We start from the raw sequence: 21010 nt of genomic DNA on the forward strand, positions 1-21010 counted from the left end.
CACCAAGGGGACGTGGCTCTTCCCGGCTACCTAAAGACCTGTTCTCCCGGGAAGGAGCCGCTGCCGGCTCTGGGATTTGGGAGGAGCTCGTAGTCCACCCCAGCCCCTCGCTGGACGCTCTCGGTTGGCTCCCGGCTGGCGCGGGAGGCTCCCGAGCGGCGCGCTCGTCTCTCCTGTGCGGCTTAGGTGCAGAAAGCAGAGGGCTCTTCCCTGGGATTCCGGGGGCACGGAGGCTGCCCACGCGGTCCTCCGTGGAGTCCTCGCACTCCTCGCCGTGTTGTCTCGAGAAGCTCGCTGGTTGGCACCAATCTGCAGGACTTCTCTACTGATTTGGTTTCTTCCTCGGTTTGGGGACAGTTCCCGCCAACGACGCCCGACGCACCTGTCTTCGCGGACAAGCTGGCGTCCCGTTTCGCCGGAGCCTGCGGAAATCCTGTTCCTCTTCACTGACTCTCCAGGCTCTCTCCGCTTGGCGAGCTTCCTCCTAGCCACTGGCCTCCAGGGGAGGGTGCAGACCTGGCTCCTTTTTGCCCCCCCCCCCCCCGAGGGAGTGCGGTCCTCGAAGGGTGACATCGGCCTGCTAGGCGCAGCTTTGTGTGTGGTGGGGTCGTTTTGCGGGCGGCCCCAGGCCACCGGCCATGGCCTTCACTTTCGCTGCTTTCTGCTACATGCTCTCGCTGGTGCTGTGCGCTGCGCTCATCTTCTTCGCCATCTGGCACGTGAGTAACCGGCAGCGGCTTCTAACTCTTTTCTTTCGCCCCAAACGCGGCCCTGGCCACCTCTTTCCCCAGGTTCACTAAAATGCCACCTCACTTTCTCCACATTGCGAGTGTGGGCGGATGGGCGGCCGGCCGCGGCGCACCCGATGTTAGACCCTCTGCGGCTCGGTTGTCCCGGGGTGGGAGACGGCTCGCTGCATCCTGAGGCCGGGCGCGCCTTTGGCGCCCTGGCTACTGGTTGTAGGCGGAGGGACCGCCGGTTCCCTGGGCAGGGCACCCTTGCCAGGGCTTGGCCTTGTGTCTCGGACCCTGGGGATTAGCGTCTACAGCCCTATCTACCCCCTTACTTCCCCTGCTCCCTCTTCTGCCCGCGGGAGGCGAACGGGAAGCGCCACCGTCGGTCCGGCAATTAGTCAAGTAACTATAACAACTAAACATTTAAAATGTCAGCATCTGTGGTGGGTTGCATTTAGACATAATTGGAGACAAAGTGGAAACACGACGGGAGCTCCTTGTAAGAGGAAGTAGGGAGAGGCCGGGCGCCGGGAGGAGAGTGGTAGGGAGCCAGGCGATGGGGGTCGGTAAGGGAGACTGGGGAAGGACCGGCGGGGATGAGGCTGTGGGGGAAAGTCCCGCAGAGCGAGGCGGAGGAGAGCGGATTTCCTCCTTTGCCCTCCTGGGGTCCGAGCCATCCAACACCTGAACGACTTTGCAGGTGGCACATCTTTTGGCCAGGTTCTCTGCATCCCCAACAGGCACAAACTTGCCTGCTGCCCTTCCTGGGGCTACACCAGGTTGAGGGCAGTCGTGGCGAGTCCCGATTCTGCAGGTGTGGCGTGGGGATAGGGGACAGAGTGCTTCTGAATAGAAGGAGGAAGAGAGGGAGAGAGCAGGAGTGAGGAACGATGGTCCCCTCATGAAGACAGCACAACATTGGACAAGTCAGTTGAACTCTCTGAACTTGGTCATCTGAGGTTGTTTAAGCTCCCTGGCCTCACCATCACAAAGCTGGTGGGAAAAATGGCCAAGGTCACACGTTTTAGAAGGAGCACCTCAGTGTGTCTTCCTGCCCAGCAAGTCCAGGTGGCAGGGAAGGATCCTGAAATGAATTCCTGGAGGCATTGTTCTGCTGAGCCTCAGAGAGCACACATGCAGTGGGCGATGACCTAGAATGAAGACCAGAAGAAAATTGCGTGGTGGGTGAGATGCAGGTGTTTTGTACAAATGGTTTCTAGAGTGAGAGGGTTTATCTTAAAATAGAACTAAGCAGCTAGAGCAGCTCCTGTTACAAGGCTCTCTGACAGGGAGGAGTGGGAACTCCGGAAGGAAGAAGACTTCTAACCATGTCACCTTAGGAAAGATGCTTGCTGGGCTTCCTTCTGCCTCTCAAAAGTGAGAAAGTTGACCTGGGTGATCTCCAAGCTTCCCCTTCTGTCTAAGGTGGTGTAAGTCCATGAATCTATTGACTTAGAAATCTAGGGGTGTGAGAGAAGGAATTCAGACACGGGAATTTCGAGGCTGATGAGAAGTGATGGGATTTTGTACCCTTTCTTCCTCTGCCTGTAAAGGCTGGGTCTAGCCTACAGTGGAGAACTGAGCCTTGAAGTTGTTGACAGTTGTTAAGGGAAAGCAGAACTTTACCTAACTTAGGATCGTGCCCAAACAGTGCAGCAGACCTCTACTAATGTGTTTTAAAGGAGCTTTCTGTGCTTCTTTGGATTTGGGGAGGTGTTTGTATTCTAGAAGGCTAACTTCCCCTCTTTTTCAGAAATACTTCATTTGCTGTTTCTTTATGTTTTTGCCTTGGCCAGAGGGTGGCAGGCAACAGAGAGCTCCATCAAACTGCCAGGCTTGGAGTTCTCTGAATTAGTCCCTGAAGCAAAGCAGGTAACCAGAAAGAATAATTTTCTCTCACTTGGGAAGCTAATAAATAATTCAAGAGCATGTTAATTAAATGGATGGTTTGTGCAGCTGGTTGACTAATAGACATTTGACTCAAAATCAGGCATTGCTGTGATCCCGCGTTGGTCTCTCCTCTTCAGGTTTCCAACACTGACCCCCTTGTTTAGGGGTAGGTGAATGCAGTCAGATTCCAAGTCTGGGTCAGGTCCGGACCTCATTCCTGACCTGGCAAGATTCCAGTTTCTAATGGTAAAAAGAATTTGTGCTCTTGGAACTCAAATTACCATAACAACTCCTAAGCCTCAGCCCCCTTTCCTTTCCTAGTCTTTTCCTTCTCCCTCTGTCCAAATCAGCAACCCAAAGCGCCACTGCATTGCTTTGGTTTCAGAACATTGAAAGAGGAAATCTGAGACACATCGACACAGTCTGTGTACACATTGTATGTGTGGGTGTTGGTTATATGGTGGTAATTATTTCAAAATTTAGCAGTGTTCTGTGTTTGTTTTCCTTTCAGCTTCTTATACTCCTTGTATACTTCTTAATTTGATGAACCATATTGATTGCTTACCCTATACTGACATCCCAAATAATGAATTGGGCACTTAACAGTATATAGCAGTTAAAAGCAATCCCACTGCTGGGCATCTACCCAGAGAAAACCATAATTCAAAAAGACACATGCACTCCAGTGTTCATTGCCGCACTATTTACAATACCCAGGACATGGAAGCAACCTAAATGTCCATCAACAGATGAATGGATAAAAAGATATGGTACATATATACAATGGAATATTACTCAGCTGTAAAAAGCAATGAAACTGGGACATTTGTAGAGACATGGATGGACCTAGAGACTGTCATACAGAGTGAAGTGAGTCAGAAAGAAAAACAGATATCGTATATTAACACATATATGCAGACTGTAGAAAAATGGTACAGATCAGCCAGTTTGCAAGGCAGAAATAGAGACCCAGATGCAGAGAACAAACATATGGACACCAAGTGGGGAAAGTGGGGAGGGTTGGGGGGAATGAATTGGGAGATTGGGATACCAAATTGTACACTCTAAATATATGCAGTTTATTGCCTGTTAACTGTATCTTGATAAAAGTTCTTAAAAAAAAAAAAAAAAAAGAGGACCTGCCCCACTGCTGTGTCTGGGCTGTATAAGAAGAAGATGGCACATTTTTCTTATTTAATTGTAGGTACTTTGGGATGGTAAGAGTAGTCACTATTTATTGAGTTCTGTGGTAGGCCAGTCTTAGGCACTTACAGAGGACCCCTCAGATGTACCTCCAATTGTTTACCTGCCTCTTCTTCCCACTTGGTGGATGCGGCCGGCTATAGCACAACATTTCTTTCAAGTCTTGTTTTTTACTTTGAAAATTTATCTGCATTTGTTTTCAAATGAAAAGATTTCAAATCACCAGTTTATTTGATATGAGCCACTGTCTTTGAGTACATTTGTCACATTTGGAAGGTGCAGAATAAAACTGAGGTTTTTGGGTTTTTTTTTGTGTGTGGCTTTCATACCATCAGGCACATGGCCTCTTACTGGCCAGGCAACCTTTTCATTCTCACAACTGACATCTTACAGATGAGGAAACTGTATCAGAGGGGTGATGAAACGTGCCCAAGTTTGCACAGCTGGTATGTATTAGAGCTGAGGTTTTACCTGAGTCTGAGACTCTTATGCCCATGTCCTTTTTCTAATTCTAGTCACTGTCTTTGGCTTGTTTAACTTTCCTATAGTGAATAACGTTTCTATCCAAAGGATTCATTACCTTTCTCTGTATAAATGAAATATTTGGAGTTGGAATTTCTGTTTGGAGTTATAACAACAAGATGATGACACCAAACATACTATATATCCTTTTCAAAAAGAGGAAATTCTATTTCATTTAAAAAAGTTTTTTCTGCTTAAAAAATTATACAGGTTCATTGTCCCCAAATTTGAAACTACAGGGATGTAATAATGGAACAAAATCACTACTAATCTTATCATCCAAAAGAGTTTTGAGTGTCTCTTCTTCCAAATGTTGTGTATGTGTGTATCTTAAAAAATTGCATGTTGGATGTTTAGGAGGAAAAAAAAAAGTGTTCTAAAGGGTTTCAGATATGAAGTGATGTCTGGTTCCAGCCAGTATAAAATGAACAATGTTTACCCACAAGAGCCCTCTCAGCTCCAGCTTGGTTGAGCCTGTTTGCAGATTCTCATTTATATAAACACAGATGAAACCATTCTTTGAAAAGATAAAAAATTCATACCAATTATTTCAAGTTTTTTAGCTTAAATTTTTTTAATATCTAGAGTCACTTTTAAAAACTCTTGACTTTTGACAACATACAAATAAAATGAATTCCCAATAATATTTTATTGGATTCCCGGCAGCATTTGTTATTGGAGAGGGTCCCGACAGACGAGAACAAATAATATGTACCAAGGGTAGTTTCGCTAGGTGATATGTCTTTATGGTGGAGCCTTTCAGCCAGTTCCAGCCTGTCACAGATTCAGCCACAGGGAACCAAGAAAACCTCTCAGTTTCTCAGATTATCCGTCTAGAAACAAAAAGTGGGCTTATGTAAAGTGGTAGGATGCCTGGGGTTGACGATAGCCTGTCCCTTGAAGACCCTGCTTTGGCCTATTCAGGTGACGGTGCTGAGCTCTTCACCACTTAGCTCTTAGTCTTACCCGGTCTCCACTTCCTGTTCTGTTTGAGGCATCCCCATCCCCGCTGGTATCTCAGTTTTAGATGTGATATTTGCACATCCTGCCTCCCCGACTCCCCTCCTCTCTCGTCACCCCACCTCATTCTCCACTGCTTCACAACTAGCATGGGAGGATGCTCCACGAGAGCAGGGACCCTTTCTGCTTACCGTGGTTTCTCCGGAGCCTGAGACAGTGCCTGCCGTGTAGAAGGGGCTCCATAATTCCTCATACAACTTAATCATGAGGCTGGCAAATATTTTTAATTTGGCGTGGAAAGAGAGGCAAACAGGAGACATTCTTATATATGCTAAAATACAGCCAAAATTTAAAACACTAAAAGATATCTAAACCAAGATTAAGCTTTTAAATGCTAACAGAGCCACCAGCATTTCCGTGTACAGTGCTGGAGGCATTAAAAGACTCGAGAATCTTGGTTAGGATGATCCCTGCTATAGGGCATGGGGATTGCAGACTAAGGATGGAATCTCAGGAGATCTCATGGGACAATGTCCACATCAGTTTGGTGCTGGGGGCCTGTCACAGTGTAGTGTCTACCTACCCTTGCAGTCAGGCCCCCACCTTCCCATCTCATGGCCCCAACTCCACAGGTAGACTCTGTTGCCTCCTTGAAATATACAGTTTATTCCTCTTTCCAAAATGAAAGACTTCTACCCTCTTGGATCTAAATTCTGCACATTTTTTTCACCGTCTCACTCAAATCTCAGCATTGTCAGCTCTGCTCACGCCAGCTTACCACAGACTCCTAAGGAAGCTTGTGTGGCTCACTTGCTCTTGTGCATGTACGACCTGATGTGAATACACACTTTCACATGTGTGTGCCTGGGCTCTCTTAAGTGCAGCAGAAGCGGATGGAGGGCAGGGCCCTTCTCTGTCCACGTTAGGCATTTGCAGGACTTAGGAAGACACAGTGACCATGTGGGGAGTTCATGGCTGGTGGTGAGTGGTTCTCAGATCGGCCGTGAAAGGAGGAATGGAAGTTGCATCTTTGGTAGCCTTGTTTGGCTTGTGAACGCATACCTCTTCCTTCCAAGAAAACAGGGCGCCTGTGGCTCTGGGGACTGCGGTGGCCGGCTGAGGAGCCGTGCCTGGGAACTGGCCTGGCCGGGGGCTGTCTGGCTGGTGCTGTGGGTGCTGCATGCACTGGCAGCTGCTCCCACCATCTGCTCTGAGACTCGACTCAGGAGGGAGAGTCGGCAGAGTACCGCCTCTGGGATGCAGCAGCCAGCGTGAGGGCCGGGTACCACTGTCAGAGAGGATGGCTTCCAATTCCAGAGGCCGGCCGCCACCACAGGCCTTGCCACTCCTGTCTGTGATAGGGTGCTGAGAACAGAACCTTCCATCACCACCTGACTCTGAGACTATTGTCATAAATGAATAATTCCATTGCTGAAGTGTTTGTAAGGGCAGCAGTTATATACAGGCATGGAGAGACAGAGAGCTCTGTCTTACCAGAGCTTGTGTAAATACTAATTAAGTGTGTGTTGAATTGGACTGGGTATTCCTGTACAGTCTCCATCATTTAATTACTCTAGCCCAGGTCTAGACTCAGGCTGCCTGGTTAAGCAGTCTGTTTTCTCTAGTTCTATCCTGTTGCTACCTTTTGCTAAACCTTCTTGGTGTTTCCCTGGTTACCTGAGAGAAAGGGATTTCACCTAGCCCCACAGTTTCTACTTGGGCTCTCTCTGTCTCCTCTAGTTTTTCAAATTGATTACATTTTAAAAAAAAAATGGTGATAAAATGGGCATAACATAAAATTGACCATTTTAACTCATTTTTAAGTGTACAGTTCAGTGGCATTGAGTACATTCACATGGTTGTGCAACCGTCGCCACCATCCATCTCCAGAACTTTCTCATTCCAAACTAAAACTCCACGCCCATTAAACAAGAACTCCTCATTCCCCCTTCCTCTCGGCCCCTGGCAATCACCTTTCTACTTTCTGTCTTTAGGAGTTTGACTATTCTATGTACCTTATGTAAGTGGAATCATGCAGTGTTTGTCCTTTGTGTCTGGTGTATTTCACTTAGCATAATGTCCTCAGTGTCCATCCATGTTGTAACATGACAGCAGGTTGTTACTTTTTAAGGTTGAAAATATTCCATTGTATGTATGTACCACATTTTGTTTATCCATTCATCTGTTGGTTCCACATTTTGGCTGTTATTGTGAATAGGGCTGCTGTGAACATGGATGTGAAAATCTCTCTTTGATACACTGGTTTTCATTTTTTTGGTATATAGATCCACAGGTAGAAATGCAGGATCAAATAGTAATTCTGTGTTTAATTTTTTTGTGTGGCTCCTCTGACTGTATAAGCAGGAACTCTCTTGGTCCTCAGTCTTTGCTGCACCAACTCTGCCCTTTCTTGACCCTCTGGCCTCTGTGTGTTGCTGCTCTCTGCCTTCCTCTAGGATGGACCAATAGCAGTACCCCAAACGTTCCAGGTTTATTTGCTTGCTTAAGACCTGGTCTGTTTTGCTACATCACTGGAATCCTCAAGTCTTTTAGGTGAATAGCATAGTTACAGAATCTTTCTTCAAGCCTTAGCATTGGGTCCTAGTTGTCAGAAGTTATAAATGCTTCTTAAACAGATTTTACCGGAGACAGCTCTTGGGCTTTGCCGTCACACCATGACCATAGTCATTTCTTCCAAGGGATTTCATCAGGAAGAGCTAGCAGTGTTTTCTAAGATTTTAGGCCTGAGAATGTTTTGGGTGTGTGAGAACTGAGAAATGCACCTGGCATTGAGAACAAAGGGATCTTGTACAAAAATATTTTTGTGGTTGTTCATTTAAACCTTTGCATTTCTGCTCTAAGATCAATGGGAGGCCCAAAGGTCTACCACTTCTTTTGGTGGCTGCCAGGGAGAGGGACCAGGAGACCTTACCTGGGCCATAGAGACTCAAGTTCAGTTTTGCCCCTAAGCTGGGCACTGCTGGGGCATGGAAATGAAGCAGGTTTCAGCTCACTGGGAGACAGTTTGGAGGATGACTTCATTTCCTAGTTTCTTTAAGCTGCCTTGTGTCACAAAAGTGGTTTTAAATGACAAACCAAATGTGTAAAAATGTAACACACACACACACACACACACACACACCTGCATGCAATTACCACCCAACCAAAAAAACTCTATGGCAGTGCAAATCCCACACTTTCCTGGCCATAAATTTTGAGAGGATGGAATTTGTTCTTCCTCGTCTCTCAGGGATAAGGGTGGGTGTGGGAGATGGGGCATCCCTGTGTGTCCATTTGCAGTCCACACAGTTGGGGTTGAATGCTTTAGTGGGAGCAGATAACCACATACATGTACCCAGCCAGTGTCTGCGTCTCACCGCCCAGAGGCTCAGGGCCGAGGACACTCACCCTTGTTTGCATTGTCTGCCCTTCAGTACAGTAAACACCTGGGACTGCCCGTGGGGCGAGGTCGGGTTTCTGTGATACTGTCTGGCCAGAGGGAGCCATGACCTCTGGTCCTTTGCCATGTCTGTAAAAACAGTAGGTATGTACTCAGGACACGTTTCCAACTGAATGACACACTGATTTCCTTTCTCTGGATGCCATTCCTCCTAGCGAGGAAGAAACTGCAGACCACTGTGAATCCACGGTTTGTCCTCCTCCTTCTGTTCCTCAGCTTTCCCATTCATGTCCTTTTCCAGTTTTGGCTTCTCATTTATATTGTTTCCTTCCCTGGCCAGTGGCCTGACACCCAGAGCCCAGCTCCCGGGCTGCCCGGCAGGTGCTCTGGGCTGGCTGGAGTCTATGGCTGTTGGTGAGTCCCTGGCATTAAGGATCCCAGGCCTTGAACTGCTGTCTCCCCCTCCTTCCCTCTTTCCTTCCTCTACTGCCTCCTTTTCTTCCTTTTCCTTTGCATATATTTTAGCTCTGCCAGAGGGGCACAGTATTACTCAGCCCAGCTGGAGGGCCTAAGCACTGGGAAGTTAGCTGACACCACCTCCCTCCCCTAAGGCGTCTAGAACCGTGGGCTGATATTTCCAGAACATTAGTTTTGGGTATCTTTTCTGTTTTTTTGTGTTCACATGGTCCTTTTTGACGATGGGATATAGCTCTCCTGCTGGGGAGAAATGTAGGGGAGGAGAGCAGAGTCTTGGAGCTGACTTCCTTTTTTTTTTCCCTTACTGGCAACTGATTCATGAACCCTAAAAAAAGAGTTGATAGCAACATAGCCAGCTAGCAATAGCAGCCCAGATGGTCCCCTATATAATAGAGACATTTGTATCTTGGATAAAAAAGTATTTAAATGTGTTCTGTGAACCTTATTGAGAAAAGGAGTTAACAGCAACTGCATTCAAGGGTTGTGGGTATGGAAATAGCCAAAAGATTCTAGTCCCCGCTCCAAAACGCAAAGATTAAGAAATGGAAGCTGGGAGGTGTAAAGCTCAGATACGAGGAATCCAGTGATGGGAGATGGGTTCTGTGGGCATGGCACTGCTCTGTCTGTCGGGGTGGGGTAACCCACCCTGGGGTATGTCAGGGGAGTAGGGGTCCAACCTGGTCATGTGTGTGTGAAGGTGGAGCTACACATCTGGTCTGTGTCCACGCAGGGGTCCTGCCCGCTGGGGTGGCTTCACAGCAGCTGTAGGCAGACCAGGGCCAAAGAGAATGAATTTGTGCCAACTGTCGCTAAATTCTACATTGTTGTACAGATTCTGCTTCCCTTCTTCCTTCCTCTGTTCACTGGGAGATGGTGCAGGCCCAGTGAGTCCCGGGGCCCTGCCTGAAATCTTTATGGAACTTTTATTCTCATTGTCATACATCCTAAGCCGGCCATTGGGTGGGGCTTGGAGATCCTTGAGAGGCATTCTGAATTGCAGTGGCATCAAGCTGATGCTGGCCACTTTGGAGGACAGAGGGGGAGGTGATTAGTAACAGTCACTGAGCTGGAGTGTGTGAGGTGGTGGGTGAGGAGAGCCAGCCTCTTAGAGCACGTGGAGTCATTATCTGGAGTTGGGAATCGGGACCAGATGCCGAGGAACCTAAAGCCACTTTGTCATTACGGGACCGTGACTTATCCTGGGATAATTTTTCTTGGAGGTTCTGGAGAGTGATGAGAAAATTGAGCTGAGGCCAACCAAGCACAAGTGCTGACTGGAGAAAAATGACTGGAGAAAAATGTGTTTGGGCTTGACATCCTTTTTGCTCATTGGTTGGCAGTTTTAGAACCAAAAGGCCTGCCCTAGAAAGGGACTGGCAGCTAATGGGGCCGATGCTGCTGCTGAGTGGTGCTCTCAGCAAGCTGCTCTGGGCTTTAGATGCGTCCCTGCATCTCCCTGGGTCTTTTGTTTTCATGTGTGTAAAATGAAGATGCTGAGCAAAGTGGTCCCTAAGCTCCGGCCCAGCTCCAAAATTCTGTGGTTCTTCCATTGCCTGCTACGTGCATCTCATACAGTGCTTGCTACGCGCATCTTGTATTTCTTTTCCTTTTCTCTTGTCATGGTTTGTCTTTTCCAGTGGCCTTCCTGGGCGTTCAGTGTCAGATTTCTTATATAGGGAATGTATTGGTTAAGGATCTTAGAAATCAGTGCAGGCCACCTTAATCAAAGAAGGAATTTATGACAGTGGAATTGGGGTACTCCTAGAATGGATGGAAAGCCTGGGAACTAAGACTTGAAGCAACAGAATAACCTTGATTTCGATTGCTGCCTTTCTTCTGTCCCTGATTCTCCTTATAAGGATGGGGAATCTTACAGGCTGAGCCTGGGTCGGTACCCCCTGTGGGCTGTACCTAGTGGTGAATAGAAGTAAGACAGAGATCTCCAGGCCTCCCCAGTGAAAGGACAGGCACCTGGGCTTACCCTCCCACCCAGACTGTGCTCCGAGAGAGAAGTAATTCTCCAGAGGAAATCAGACTGGTGTAGGAAGGGCGCATGGATATTGAGTGACCAAAAAATGACAGATGTTCACTACTTGAGCTCTTCAGTTTAACTGTCACCTCCCCTGTAATCAGAGAAAGCAAAATTTTCTCTAAAGGTTAACTTCTTGCTATAGGCCTTGTAATGTGTTATCCCAAGGGAGTTACCGAAAACGATCTTAATCTTATGTATCTTCATTCTCAGCCTGATAAGGAGCAGCTGTGTTTTGGCCAGGAGGATGGACTTACTGGACTCATGGCCCTGAACATGTTTCCCCCATTCCCCCAGTGTGATGAATGCCCACTGCCTCTTAATAAAGTCTCCATCTTCTCATCATTAAAACATTCCATGGAGGCAAGGTGATGGAGCCTGCAGCTTTTACAGAGACCACTTGGACGACAGCTTTGCAGGAATTTAGCAAAGCACATGCTCACCTAGGAGGAGCAGTAGTTGTGTGAATCAAGAATAAGAAAAATGGTGTCTTGCCAGTTTGGTGTCTTCCAGGCTATTTAGCTCCCAATTCTAGAGCATGCATGGTAAAGTGAAACCCAGCTCTTCCTTTTCCTCTTGGAAAAGCGAGCCCTTACCCTCCAATTCCCTCCTCTTTCTAAGAAAGTCCCCCACTGTCCCTCACCTAGACGGAGCTGAGCCGATGTGCTCAATTTCTATTCCGTGATTCCTACAGAGCCAGGACCAGGGAGCTCCTTCCCAAGCCCTGTCCGAACCACTTAATATGCTCCCCTCTACATTCCTACGAGGAGTCACTGTCTTATAAGTAGCAAAGTTGGCAGCTTCCACCACTGTAAGTGATTTTGCTCTGTAAATGGGAGGCAGTATCATTTGTCTCCCGAGGGGAGAGGTAATGTTATGGCCCAGAGCTATGCTGGCACCTCTGTTAAAATTAGCTCCTCCCCATCATTCCAGGGTTGTCATAAAGGAACAAAGTGAAGTTTGGTGTGGCAGGATTATTAAAGCCAAGGGGAAAATGACTCTAGGACCAGCATGGTGTTTTCAAGAGGTCAGTCCCACTGCGCCACGGGGAGGCAAGCGACGTGCTGGCCCTGGGACAGGGAAATTGACCTTGGAGAGAGATTGCCAGCAGCACCACGTGGAGAATTTGGTTGCTGGAGCTGTCCATGTATTATTCCATTAGTTTTCCAGTTTTTCCTTTCTTATATCAGAACACTAAATGAAATACCTTATTCAAGAAAAAAAAAAAATCAATAAAGCAAATGAAAACCCAAGCCAGGAAAGGGCCTGGGGTCCAGGCTCAGCCAGCTGTTAGGGAGCGTGGGTTGCTGGGTGGCGGCCCTGCACTCCACTTCTGGAAATGGGGCTGAGTTGGGTGGGTTTGGTTTACGGTTTGTTGATTTGTTTTCTTTTTATTCCACTTATATTGATGACAGGGGACGGAGTCATATAATCGTATGGTCCTGGAATCCTGACATGTAAGGCACCCTAAGATCGTCTGGTCTGTCTTCATGTTTAGAATGAGGTACTTTAACCTGGAGAGGCGAGGTCATGGCCGAGCCCAGAGCAAACCTCTAGGTTTCCGAATTCCGAATTCCGGGGCCAGTCACTTCCTCCAGTCCAGAGAGATTTCATGAAATAAAGAATAACAGTGTGTCTCCTTGACCTTCACAGCTGTGCAGACTAAATCTTCATACTTCCCCCACAACTCATTATTGAATTTTGTGACATTGGGTTGTTTTCTAGATGGGGCTGAAGAGAACCGTGTTGATTGAATTGAGGGACACATAATCTGCCAATCCCCATTTTTAAGATGTTGCGTAGCTCTGAGGAAGGTGTGAGTGAGAGGATTGTTTTGAAATCCTCATTTATTGAAAATACTTTATCCTTGAGAGGTGCCTTCTCCCCTGGTGGACAGAGGTTTCCGTCTGAGAGGCCCAGCCACGTGTGCAGTCCTAATTCAGGGTCCTGATTCAGAATGTGTGCTGCATCTGGTGCCCGTCCCCAAGCCACATGACATGTTAGTTCACCTCTTTGGGTTGTAGTCTCTTTAATCATCAAAGAAGGGGGTCTTTTCTTCTTCCTGGTGTCCTGAGTTGGGGGTCATCCTCTCTCCTGCAGCGTTTGAGCACAGCGTTTTGGTCATACATTTTCAGGGTGGGGTTTAGTACTGCCCCCTCCCTTGCCTTGAAAAGGTCTTTGTAAACCATCAGCGAAGCCATACGCTTCCTCCCTTTGTCTGTCCTCTGACTCCGTCTTAAAGGACACAAGGTCACGAGCAAGGTGACAGCTGGCTTGTTGCTCACACTGTGACCATGTACCCGCCATCCTCTTAGCTGGGTGTGGGCAGCGCTATGGTGGTGTGTCTTGAGGGGAGGGTGGGCCCTCCGAGGCCCTTTGCTCTCCTAGATTTTCAGGTAATCCCTTCGGCCAGTTGCTACCTTCCATCCGCACCCCCACTCCCAGTCCCTCCCTGGAGCGCCCCTCCCTGCCAACAGCACCTGTGACCCTTGCCTTGCAGAGGACAGTCAGATTTGCTTGTGATTTCAATGCTTTTCAAATGGATGAATAAGAAAGACATACAAAGCAAGTGGCATTTCCTGTTTAGTATAGTGTCTGCAGGATAGAAACCCTGCTTGGAGTGAGATGGGAAGAATGCTTTGCAGCCATGTCTGGAGAGGAGCTAACATACCGGTGGATGAGGTCAGGCTAACCTGCGCCTTAGACCTGGGACTCAAGAGCGTCGGCCCTGCTTCATGAGGCTTTACAGTCTGGCTGATGCTGAATGGCCTGGGGGAGGCGGGTGGTGTCTGCAGAGGATGCAGGCGGAGAATTGAAAACCACAGGGAGATGCTGGCGGGGCATGGGATGGTGGTGGGGCTTCAGCCCAGCCCCTGCCTCCAGGCTGGACAGGGTCAGCCTTTTGTGGAGCCTCCGGAGGCTCTGCAGCCCTGCTCTGCACTCTGCCCACTAGGCTGCTCGTCCTGACATCAGGTAGATTCTCTTCGCCTGTTGTGGACCCTTCTTCCCTGTGTCATGTTGGTCCTGACCTTCTGAATCTGGGCTTTAAACCTCACCCCCATTTGCCTTTCCTGACTTTACCAACCTTGTTCCACTGCTCTGGGTCTCACTTTCCTGCTCTATGAAAGGATGTGGCCAGGTTAGTGGTTTCCACAGCTGCCTTACCCTGAGACCTTATTTCTCAGAAAGGTAGGGGCCAGGACTCTGAATTTGTAGAAAGCTCCCAGGTGGTTTGGACATGCACGCAGCACTAGGAAACCACAGTGGGCACTGGACCGGGGATCTCCCTGACGGTCCACGGCTCTTTTTTTTAAAAAAATTTACTTATTTATTTTTAATTTATTGGCTACATTGGGTCTTTGTTGCCGCCTGGGCTTTCTGTAGTTGTGGAGAGCACGGGCTACTCTCCGTTGCAGTGCACAGGCTTCTTATTGTGGTGGCTTCTCTTGTTGCAGAGCATGGGCTCTAGGCGCAGGGGCTTCAGTAGTTGCAGCACATGGGCTCAATAGTTGTGGCTTATGGGCTCCAAAGTGCAGGCTCAGTAGTTGTGGCGCACGGGCTTAGTAGCTCTGTGGCATGTGGGATCTTCCCGGACCAGGGATTGAATCTGTGTCCCCTGCATTGGCAGGAGGATTCTTAACCACTGCACCACCAGGGAAGCCCTGGTCCATGGTGCTTTTGAATCTTATTCTCGAATGATTCCTTTCCAGGAGCCCCATTAAATGAAGTTAATCACCTTGTCATTCCTTTACTCTCAGTTTGGTCCCACCCGTGTGCTTCTAGCATGTAATCCTTTTATTTGCACTTCTGTTTTCTATTTGTCCATATTTTCATTTTTTTCCTTTTCCAGGAAGTGTCCCAGGGTTTGCTTCTCCCACTGGTTTCTCTTTTGACTCAAGGCTTTCAAGGTGGTGTGTGTATCTATCACACAACAGACAGCAGTCCTTGCTGTTTTGATGAGGAAATGTGTTCTCTTAGTTGTTTGGTGTGTGCATTTTCTTTCCCCCATAACGAGGTGAACTCCTGACTGTTCTCCCCTCCCTGCAGGGGGCCTGGGTGTCAGTAGTCAGAGGCCCAGTGAACACTGTTGATCTTTGACCTCTGTCTCCTACAGGACATTGACAGTGCTGCTTTGCTCTCTCCTTGTAGCGGACTTTCAAATACAAGAAGTCCCATTATCTGATGCTTTTGTTTCAGACCTCGGTGGAGTCCACTCCCCCCCGCTCCCCCCCGCCCCCCCCCCCCGCCCCATCCCCTGCCCAGCTGGCTTGAATAGGAGGGGGACACGGCAGAAAAGGAGTGACATCGGCTGCCTGCCTTGTGACCTGCAGTTTCCTCTGGCTCTCCATCGTGTGTGAGTGCAGGCTGGAACACCTCTACTTTGTGACCACGGCCTTCCTACCTCCCCAGCCTCAGCCCACCTCTCTGGGCCGTGGTTTTCCCATCTGTAAAGGGAAGGGGTGGGAACCGTGACAGTTGAAGCCCCTTTCTGCTCTTAAGAGAGGCCCCACTCACTGCTTGGTGCCATGAACAACAGGTGCCTGCAGAAATGGTTGATGAGAGCTGCTTAGAAAAGCCCTTTCTTTGCAAAGGATGTTGGTGTCAAGTCTGTCTGGGGAAGCCACGTGTGTGCTCTGGTGATTCAGACTCTCGGAGCCCTTTGTGTCTCTCAGTTCCTGTGATCGTCTGAATAATTTATTTACCCCTCAGCGTCCCCACTGCCTTTTCCAGCTCTTCTCTGCTCATTAGTGTCTGTGCCCTGAGTGGGCAGGGGCCGGAGGAGCAAGGGAAATGAGGATGAATTGGTGGAGCAGGGGCAGCACTGAGCCCAGGACAAGAGGTTTGGCTGATGATGGAAGACCTCTGCCAGCATCTGCCACGATGTCCTGTGTGTGTCGTCACGCGAGGGATGGTGAGTGGTCATTAAGAGGTGGGGGTTAGGAGCGGGCTGAAGGCCGCTGCTGGTCGTTTCCTAAGCAGCGATCCGAAGGTGAAGAAAGAAGGAACACTCAATTGTGAAGAGGAGTTGGAGGTGACACGTTTCCCTTGAAATAGTTGACGTTCCACAAAGATTACACTGAATTATTTTACTTTGCATGTGCTATATTTTCTTCCTTGAGCAGGCAAGTGCAGTTCCCCAGGGCCTCCCAGGCTTATCTTCAGTGCAATTGGGATATGAAGATGCTGCAGTTAGAGTCTTTGAGGCACAGCATGGTGGTGACAGAGCCACTGCGAAGAACAGCCTGGGCTCAGCCTCCCCTGCAGACCCAGGCACCACCTCGTGCTGCCATGAAGGGTGGCACCTGCTGCATGGAATGGGGTTTAGCCCCACCTGCAGGGCAGGCCTGCAGCACCTGAGGGAGAAAGAGGGAATGAGCACAGAGGGTTCCCTTCCCAGGGAACACGCCTCCCTGCTCACCAGTCATTTCCCGGGGATGTGCCCAACAGGACCATGTATGACCCAGCTGGGAATCCCCTCCATCCGTCCCCAGCTGGCCTCTCTGGAGTCCTGCTTTTATTCAGTGATGCTGTCCTCTTTCCAGGTACCCTGGAGACCCCGAGAGAGCTCTTCCTTGCCTCTCCATCTCCCACACCCATGTGCAGAGAAGCAGGGACTTGTGGTGCCTTCCGGCCTTTGCTTCCCCTTCCAGACACCAGCGCAGCCCAGGACCCCAATTGCTCAGGCCCCAAAGGAAGCCGAGAACCACCATCCCTGTGACTAATCAATATCATGGTGTCTGAGTGGAACGCTGCCGAGAGTAGGGTGTCCAAAGGCGTGGCGTCTGCTCCTGCAGATCGAGCTGGATTCCAGGGTCTATCTCAGCAGTGGTGCATATCTCAAACGGAGGACAGCCAGCTCTCAGAGGCTACGGGCCTCTCCCTACAAACACACTTCCTTTTTCCCCTGTCAAGTTCTCTTTATCACGTTCTAGCATCTGTCTTATGGGGGGGAATACTGGCCTGTCCCCACCTCCAGTTCCTGAAGCTGCCAGGCTCCCGCTTTCCTTTCCCGTCAGTAGTTAATGGAAAATAAAAGGGTTGTCGTTTGTGAGACTCCTGGGGCAGTGGTTTCCAATTTGTCAAGAAAGTTGAAGACGTGGTCACATCTAAATCACCTGCACGTCACCTGAGATTTGGACCGTGAACCATCCCGTCTTGTCGGCTCTCTTCCCCCTGCTCTGTCTCCTCCTCCTCGGATGGTTAATTGATGAGAATGGAACATTGAGTTGTCTTTGTAAAACCAGTGAAAGCTAGAGATTCCGTTCCTGCTGCATCTTGCTGTAGTTCCACTTAGGGTATCCCTTACAGGTGAGCTCAAACTTGAGCATGCACGTGAATCACCAGGAAACTTTCACAAAGTTGAGATTCATTCCTGCCCTTGGGGATTCTGGTTTGGGTGGGAGGACTGGTCACGCTCAGTTTGGACATAGAGACTGGTTAGAAAATGATCTTTTACCTGGATTGCTATTTTGTGCAAGGATGGGCGGATATTAGCTGTGATGATAGCTCATAATGATTGAATACTTACTCCACCAGGCCCTGTCCTAACTGTAGTGACTCATTTAATCCTTACAATGTCCTCTCACGCAGATCCTCTTGTTAGCTCTATTTTTCCCGAGGAGGAAATGGAAGCATAGAAAATGTGCCCGTGGTCACACAGGTGGTACGTGGCCAAGCTGGGAGTGATTCCAGGCAGTCTGACCCCAGAGTACGGCTCCTTTCCACGTGGTACCCCACCTCTTTGCTCTGCTGGAGCTTTTGAGTAACTGTTTCAAGCGGTCTGTCTGCTTTAGGTAGAGTTTTGTTTTTTTTTTTTTTTAAAGGAGAATGGTTGGTATTTCTGATTTCTCATAGTCCTAGAACTGCACATACATGTGAGTAGCTCTGATGAAAGAAAATACAAAGATGGTTAATCCTCCATCTCGGGATAGAAAGCCTGATCCTACGAGGTACAGGGTTGGGGTTAGACAGAAGGAGAAGTCGGGACATTGTTAACAGATGCTGCTCTGAGTCATAAACTCTCCTGGTAGAGTTCTTGTCAATGCATCTGGACATAAAAGTGAAGATGCAGCCCTTCTCCAAGGCCCCTGAAGGATCCCTATTTCTGCCTGTGTCAGCCAGCTACGACCTGGCAGCTTGGACACATCTGCAGGCCTTCCGTGGTCTTGGTGACTGTAGGCAGGCATTTGGAGAGTCTGCATTTTGGTGTTAACACTTATATTCCTGTCCTCAAATGCATTTAGTTATTCCACAATGATCAAATACCTACCAAGGATCCTGGGCCTCAGGAATAAGGGAGGAACGAAGCACGGCCGGCCCTGAAGGAGATAGCAGTCTATAGGAGAAAATGCATATGGTGTGAGCAGTTGCACGCCAGTGTGCTGGCTCCTGCCTCCACAGAGCATCTTATCTGCAGTGTCTTTGGGACACTGGTTCCAGCCACATCTACGTGGAGGCTCATTCACACTTAAGGAAACTGGAGAGGATGCTGTAAGATGTTAAATATAACAACAGCAGTCCTGCTTTGGCCCCTGAAGGCCTGTCAGCTTGATGGGAGTGATTCAGGCAGGATGCTGAGTCAAGGAAGCAACACCAGGGGAGGCAGGAGGCCAGGCAGCCTCCTCGCTGGGGTCCTGACATGGGGGGCACCTGGGGTGAGAATCCAGCCCAGGCGAGGCAGCTCCAGTGTCTCCAGAGCTGGGAGGTGGGTACTGATGCAACCCTGGTGAATCTGGTGGAGCATTTGAACCGGGGTAGAGGCTGAGTGAACCTGGGGGCCTCTTAGGCTGGACTTTCTCCCTGAAGGTGATTCTGAGTCTGCCTTGCTTTAACCATTGCCCCAGAGCCTGCATGTAGCAGGCACTCAACATGTGCTTGGTGACTGAATGTGTAGAAGAGACTGTAAATCTCTCTACTGGGTAATTTTGCATCTAAAGTGGTAGCTATGGAGATAGATTACGGCATATCAGAGAGAGTGGGGTTGGACTAGATGGTGTCTGAGGGGTCTTTCAGCTCTAACATGCTGCCTGGCATAGAGCAGCATGCATTTGTTGAAACGAATTCTACAATTCTCTGGAGGGAAAAAGCATCCACATAACCCTTCCCCATTTCTCTTTGTTCTCATCCATCCTTCGTTAAGTTTCTCCTGGCTGCTGCAAGCAGATGACTATCCTTTATCCCGCAGATACCTGGCTGTTCCAAACAGCCTCATCTTCAATTTGAGACCCAGTTTTTTCTCTAATACGCTGTAATGTTCACCTGCTGCCGCTAGAGGGTTGAGGTTTTCCAGAGCAGCCTTCAATTCAAGGGTCTGGGAAATCTGGACAGTAGGCAGAGGCCAGTCCTGAAAACGCCAGTAAGCAATAGATGCGTAAGCGGCCAAGTGCCTGCACATCTGAGCTGGGGGCGCAGGGGGAAGGCGATGGCTCGTGTGCCAACAGCCCCTGTGCGGCGGTGGCTGAGGCCTCCGTGTGGCTCAGGGAAATGGGACTGTGTTAGACTCTGTGTGGGCAGTGCCCACGGTGTGGCAGCAGCTGCCTCGCCACTTTGAGCTGTGAGCAGTGTGAAACTGCTCTCTTTTTCTTTGAGTGCTGGGCTTCTTTTATTTTAAAGGGGCAGAAATACTTGGAAGGACGTGGTCTTCACCGTGGGGAACGGTGTGATTACTCTGTCTGCCTCCCTGCTGTGTTTGATCCTTCTCACTTTTTCTTCTCTCATCCCCTCTCCCCCTGCCCTGCCTCCCTTTTGCTGCTTTTGCTCCTGCCTCTCCTCTTCTCTCCTGCGTTACTCTCTTGAGTTTTGCCTTCTTTGGTGTCTGGTCGTCGCTGGGTGCTGCTGTGGGTACTCAGGCCCAGCTCCAGAAGGGAAATTCAAAGAGGAGTGACCAAGAGGCTTGGCGTGGCCTCCCAGCCCCAGCTCCATGCCTGTGACAGAAGTCGCCATGGAGGATGCAAAGCCAGCAGTGCAGAGCGTCTTCAACCTGCTGTGCACTCAGGGCTGTGCTGCTCCCCCAGAAACGTGTGTGTGACACGGGCTCCGTGCTCCTGATGTGCCCGTTTCCAGAGTATGGAGGGTAGTGAGGTTTAGGCCCTGGTCCAGTTAGGGATGTTGGCACATGGAGTGGTCTGAGTCCGAAAGGCCCTGCTGTTGTGGCTCGTACAGCAACCATTATGGCCACCAAATGTTTACATCTATCTTAGCCTGAAAATCTAAGGAAAAGCACATCCAAAATCCAGTCATTTCTGCCACTCCCCACTGCCCCCACCCCCAGATGGAGGAGTTTATGTTGTAGGTATATATTCTCTTTCCCCAGCCATCCTTCCCTGAAGGAATTAATAAGGACCAAAATGACTAACGGGCAGGAAGCAGCGGGGAGATGCGAAGAAAGGATGGACCATGTTTAATTCATGGGTCAGATAATCTCTTGCCCTTGGCAATGCACAGGATATTTTCAGCCCTGAGCTGGGCAGCACTGTAGGGAAACCAGTTGTATTTAATTCTGTTCATGTTTATTGAGCGCTTGTTTGTCAGTCTCTGTGTTTGGACTTAAAAGAGACATAAAGCGTAAGATAAAGGCCCAGTCCTCAGGGATCTTGGAGTCTAAATAATAACCATAAGATAAGGCAGCCAAGTCTGTGATGGAGGTTCAAAGCAAGGTCCCCTCTGATTTGGGGCATCACGGAGAGGTGACATTTATATGGGATTGAGCACTTTGATGGAAAGAAGAGGAGAAAGATGGAGGGATTAGTTCAAATGGTTGGGACACATTTGGGGGAGCTCTTTAAGTAGTCTGGC

General features: G+C 49.0%; 1 protein-coding gene across 1 annotated transcript in view; it reads left to right on the forward strand.

The window, feature by feature from the left end:
- Positions 1 to 362: 362 nt before the first annotated feature.
- CNIH3 (cornichon family AMPA receptor auxiliary protein 3) overlaps positions 363 to 21010 on the forward strand; it is a 120463-nt gene continuing 99815 nt past the window's right edge. The window contains exon 1 of the mRNA XM_057730076.1: positions 363 to 719. Coding sequence (XP_057586059.1) covers positions 639 to 719 — 81 coding nt within the window. The 5' untranslated portion in view covers positions 363 to 638. The remainder of the gene's footprint in view (positions 720 to 21010) is intronic.

The sequence above is a fragment of the Hippopotamus amphibius genome, chromosome 3 (assembly GCF_030028045.1).
Source record: "Hippopotamus amphibius kiboko isolate mHipAmp2 chromosome 3, mHipAmp2.hap2, whole genome shotgun sequence".
NCBI classification, from domain to species: Eukaryota; Metazoa; Chordata; class Mammalia; order Artiodactyla; family Hippopotamidae; genus Hippopotamus; species Hippopotamus amphibius.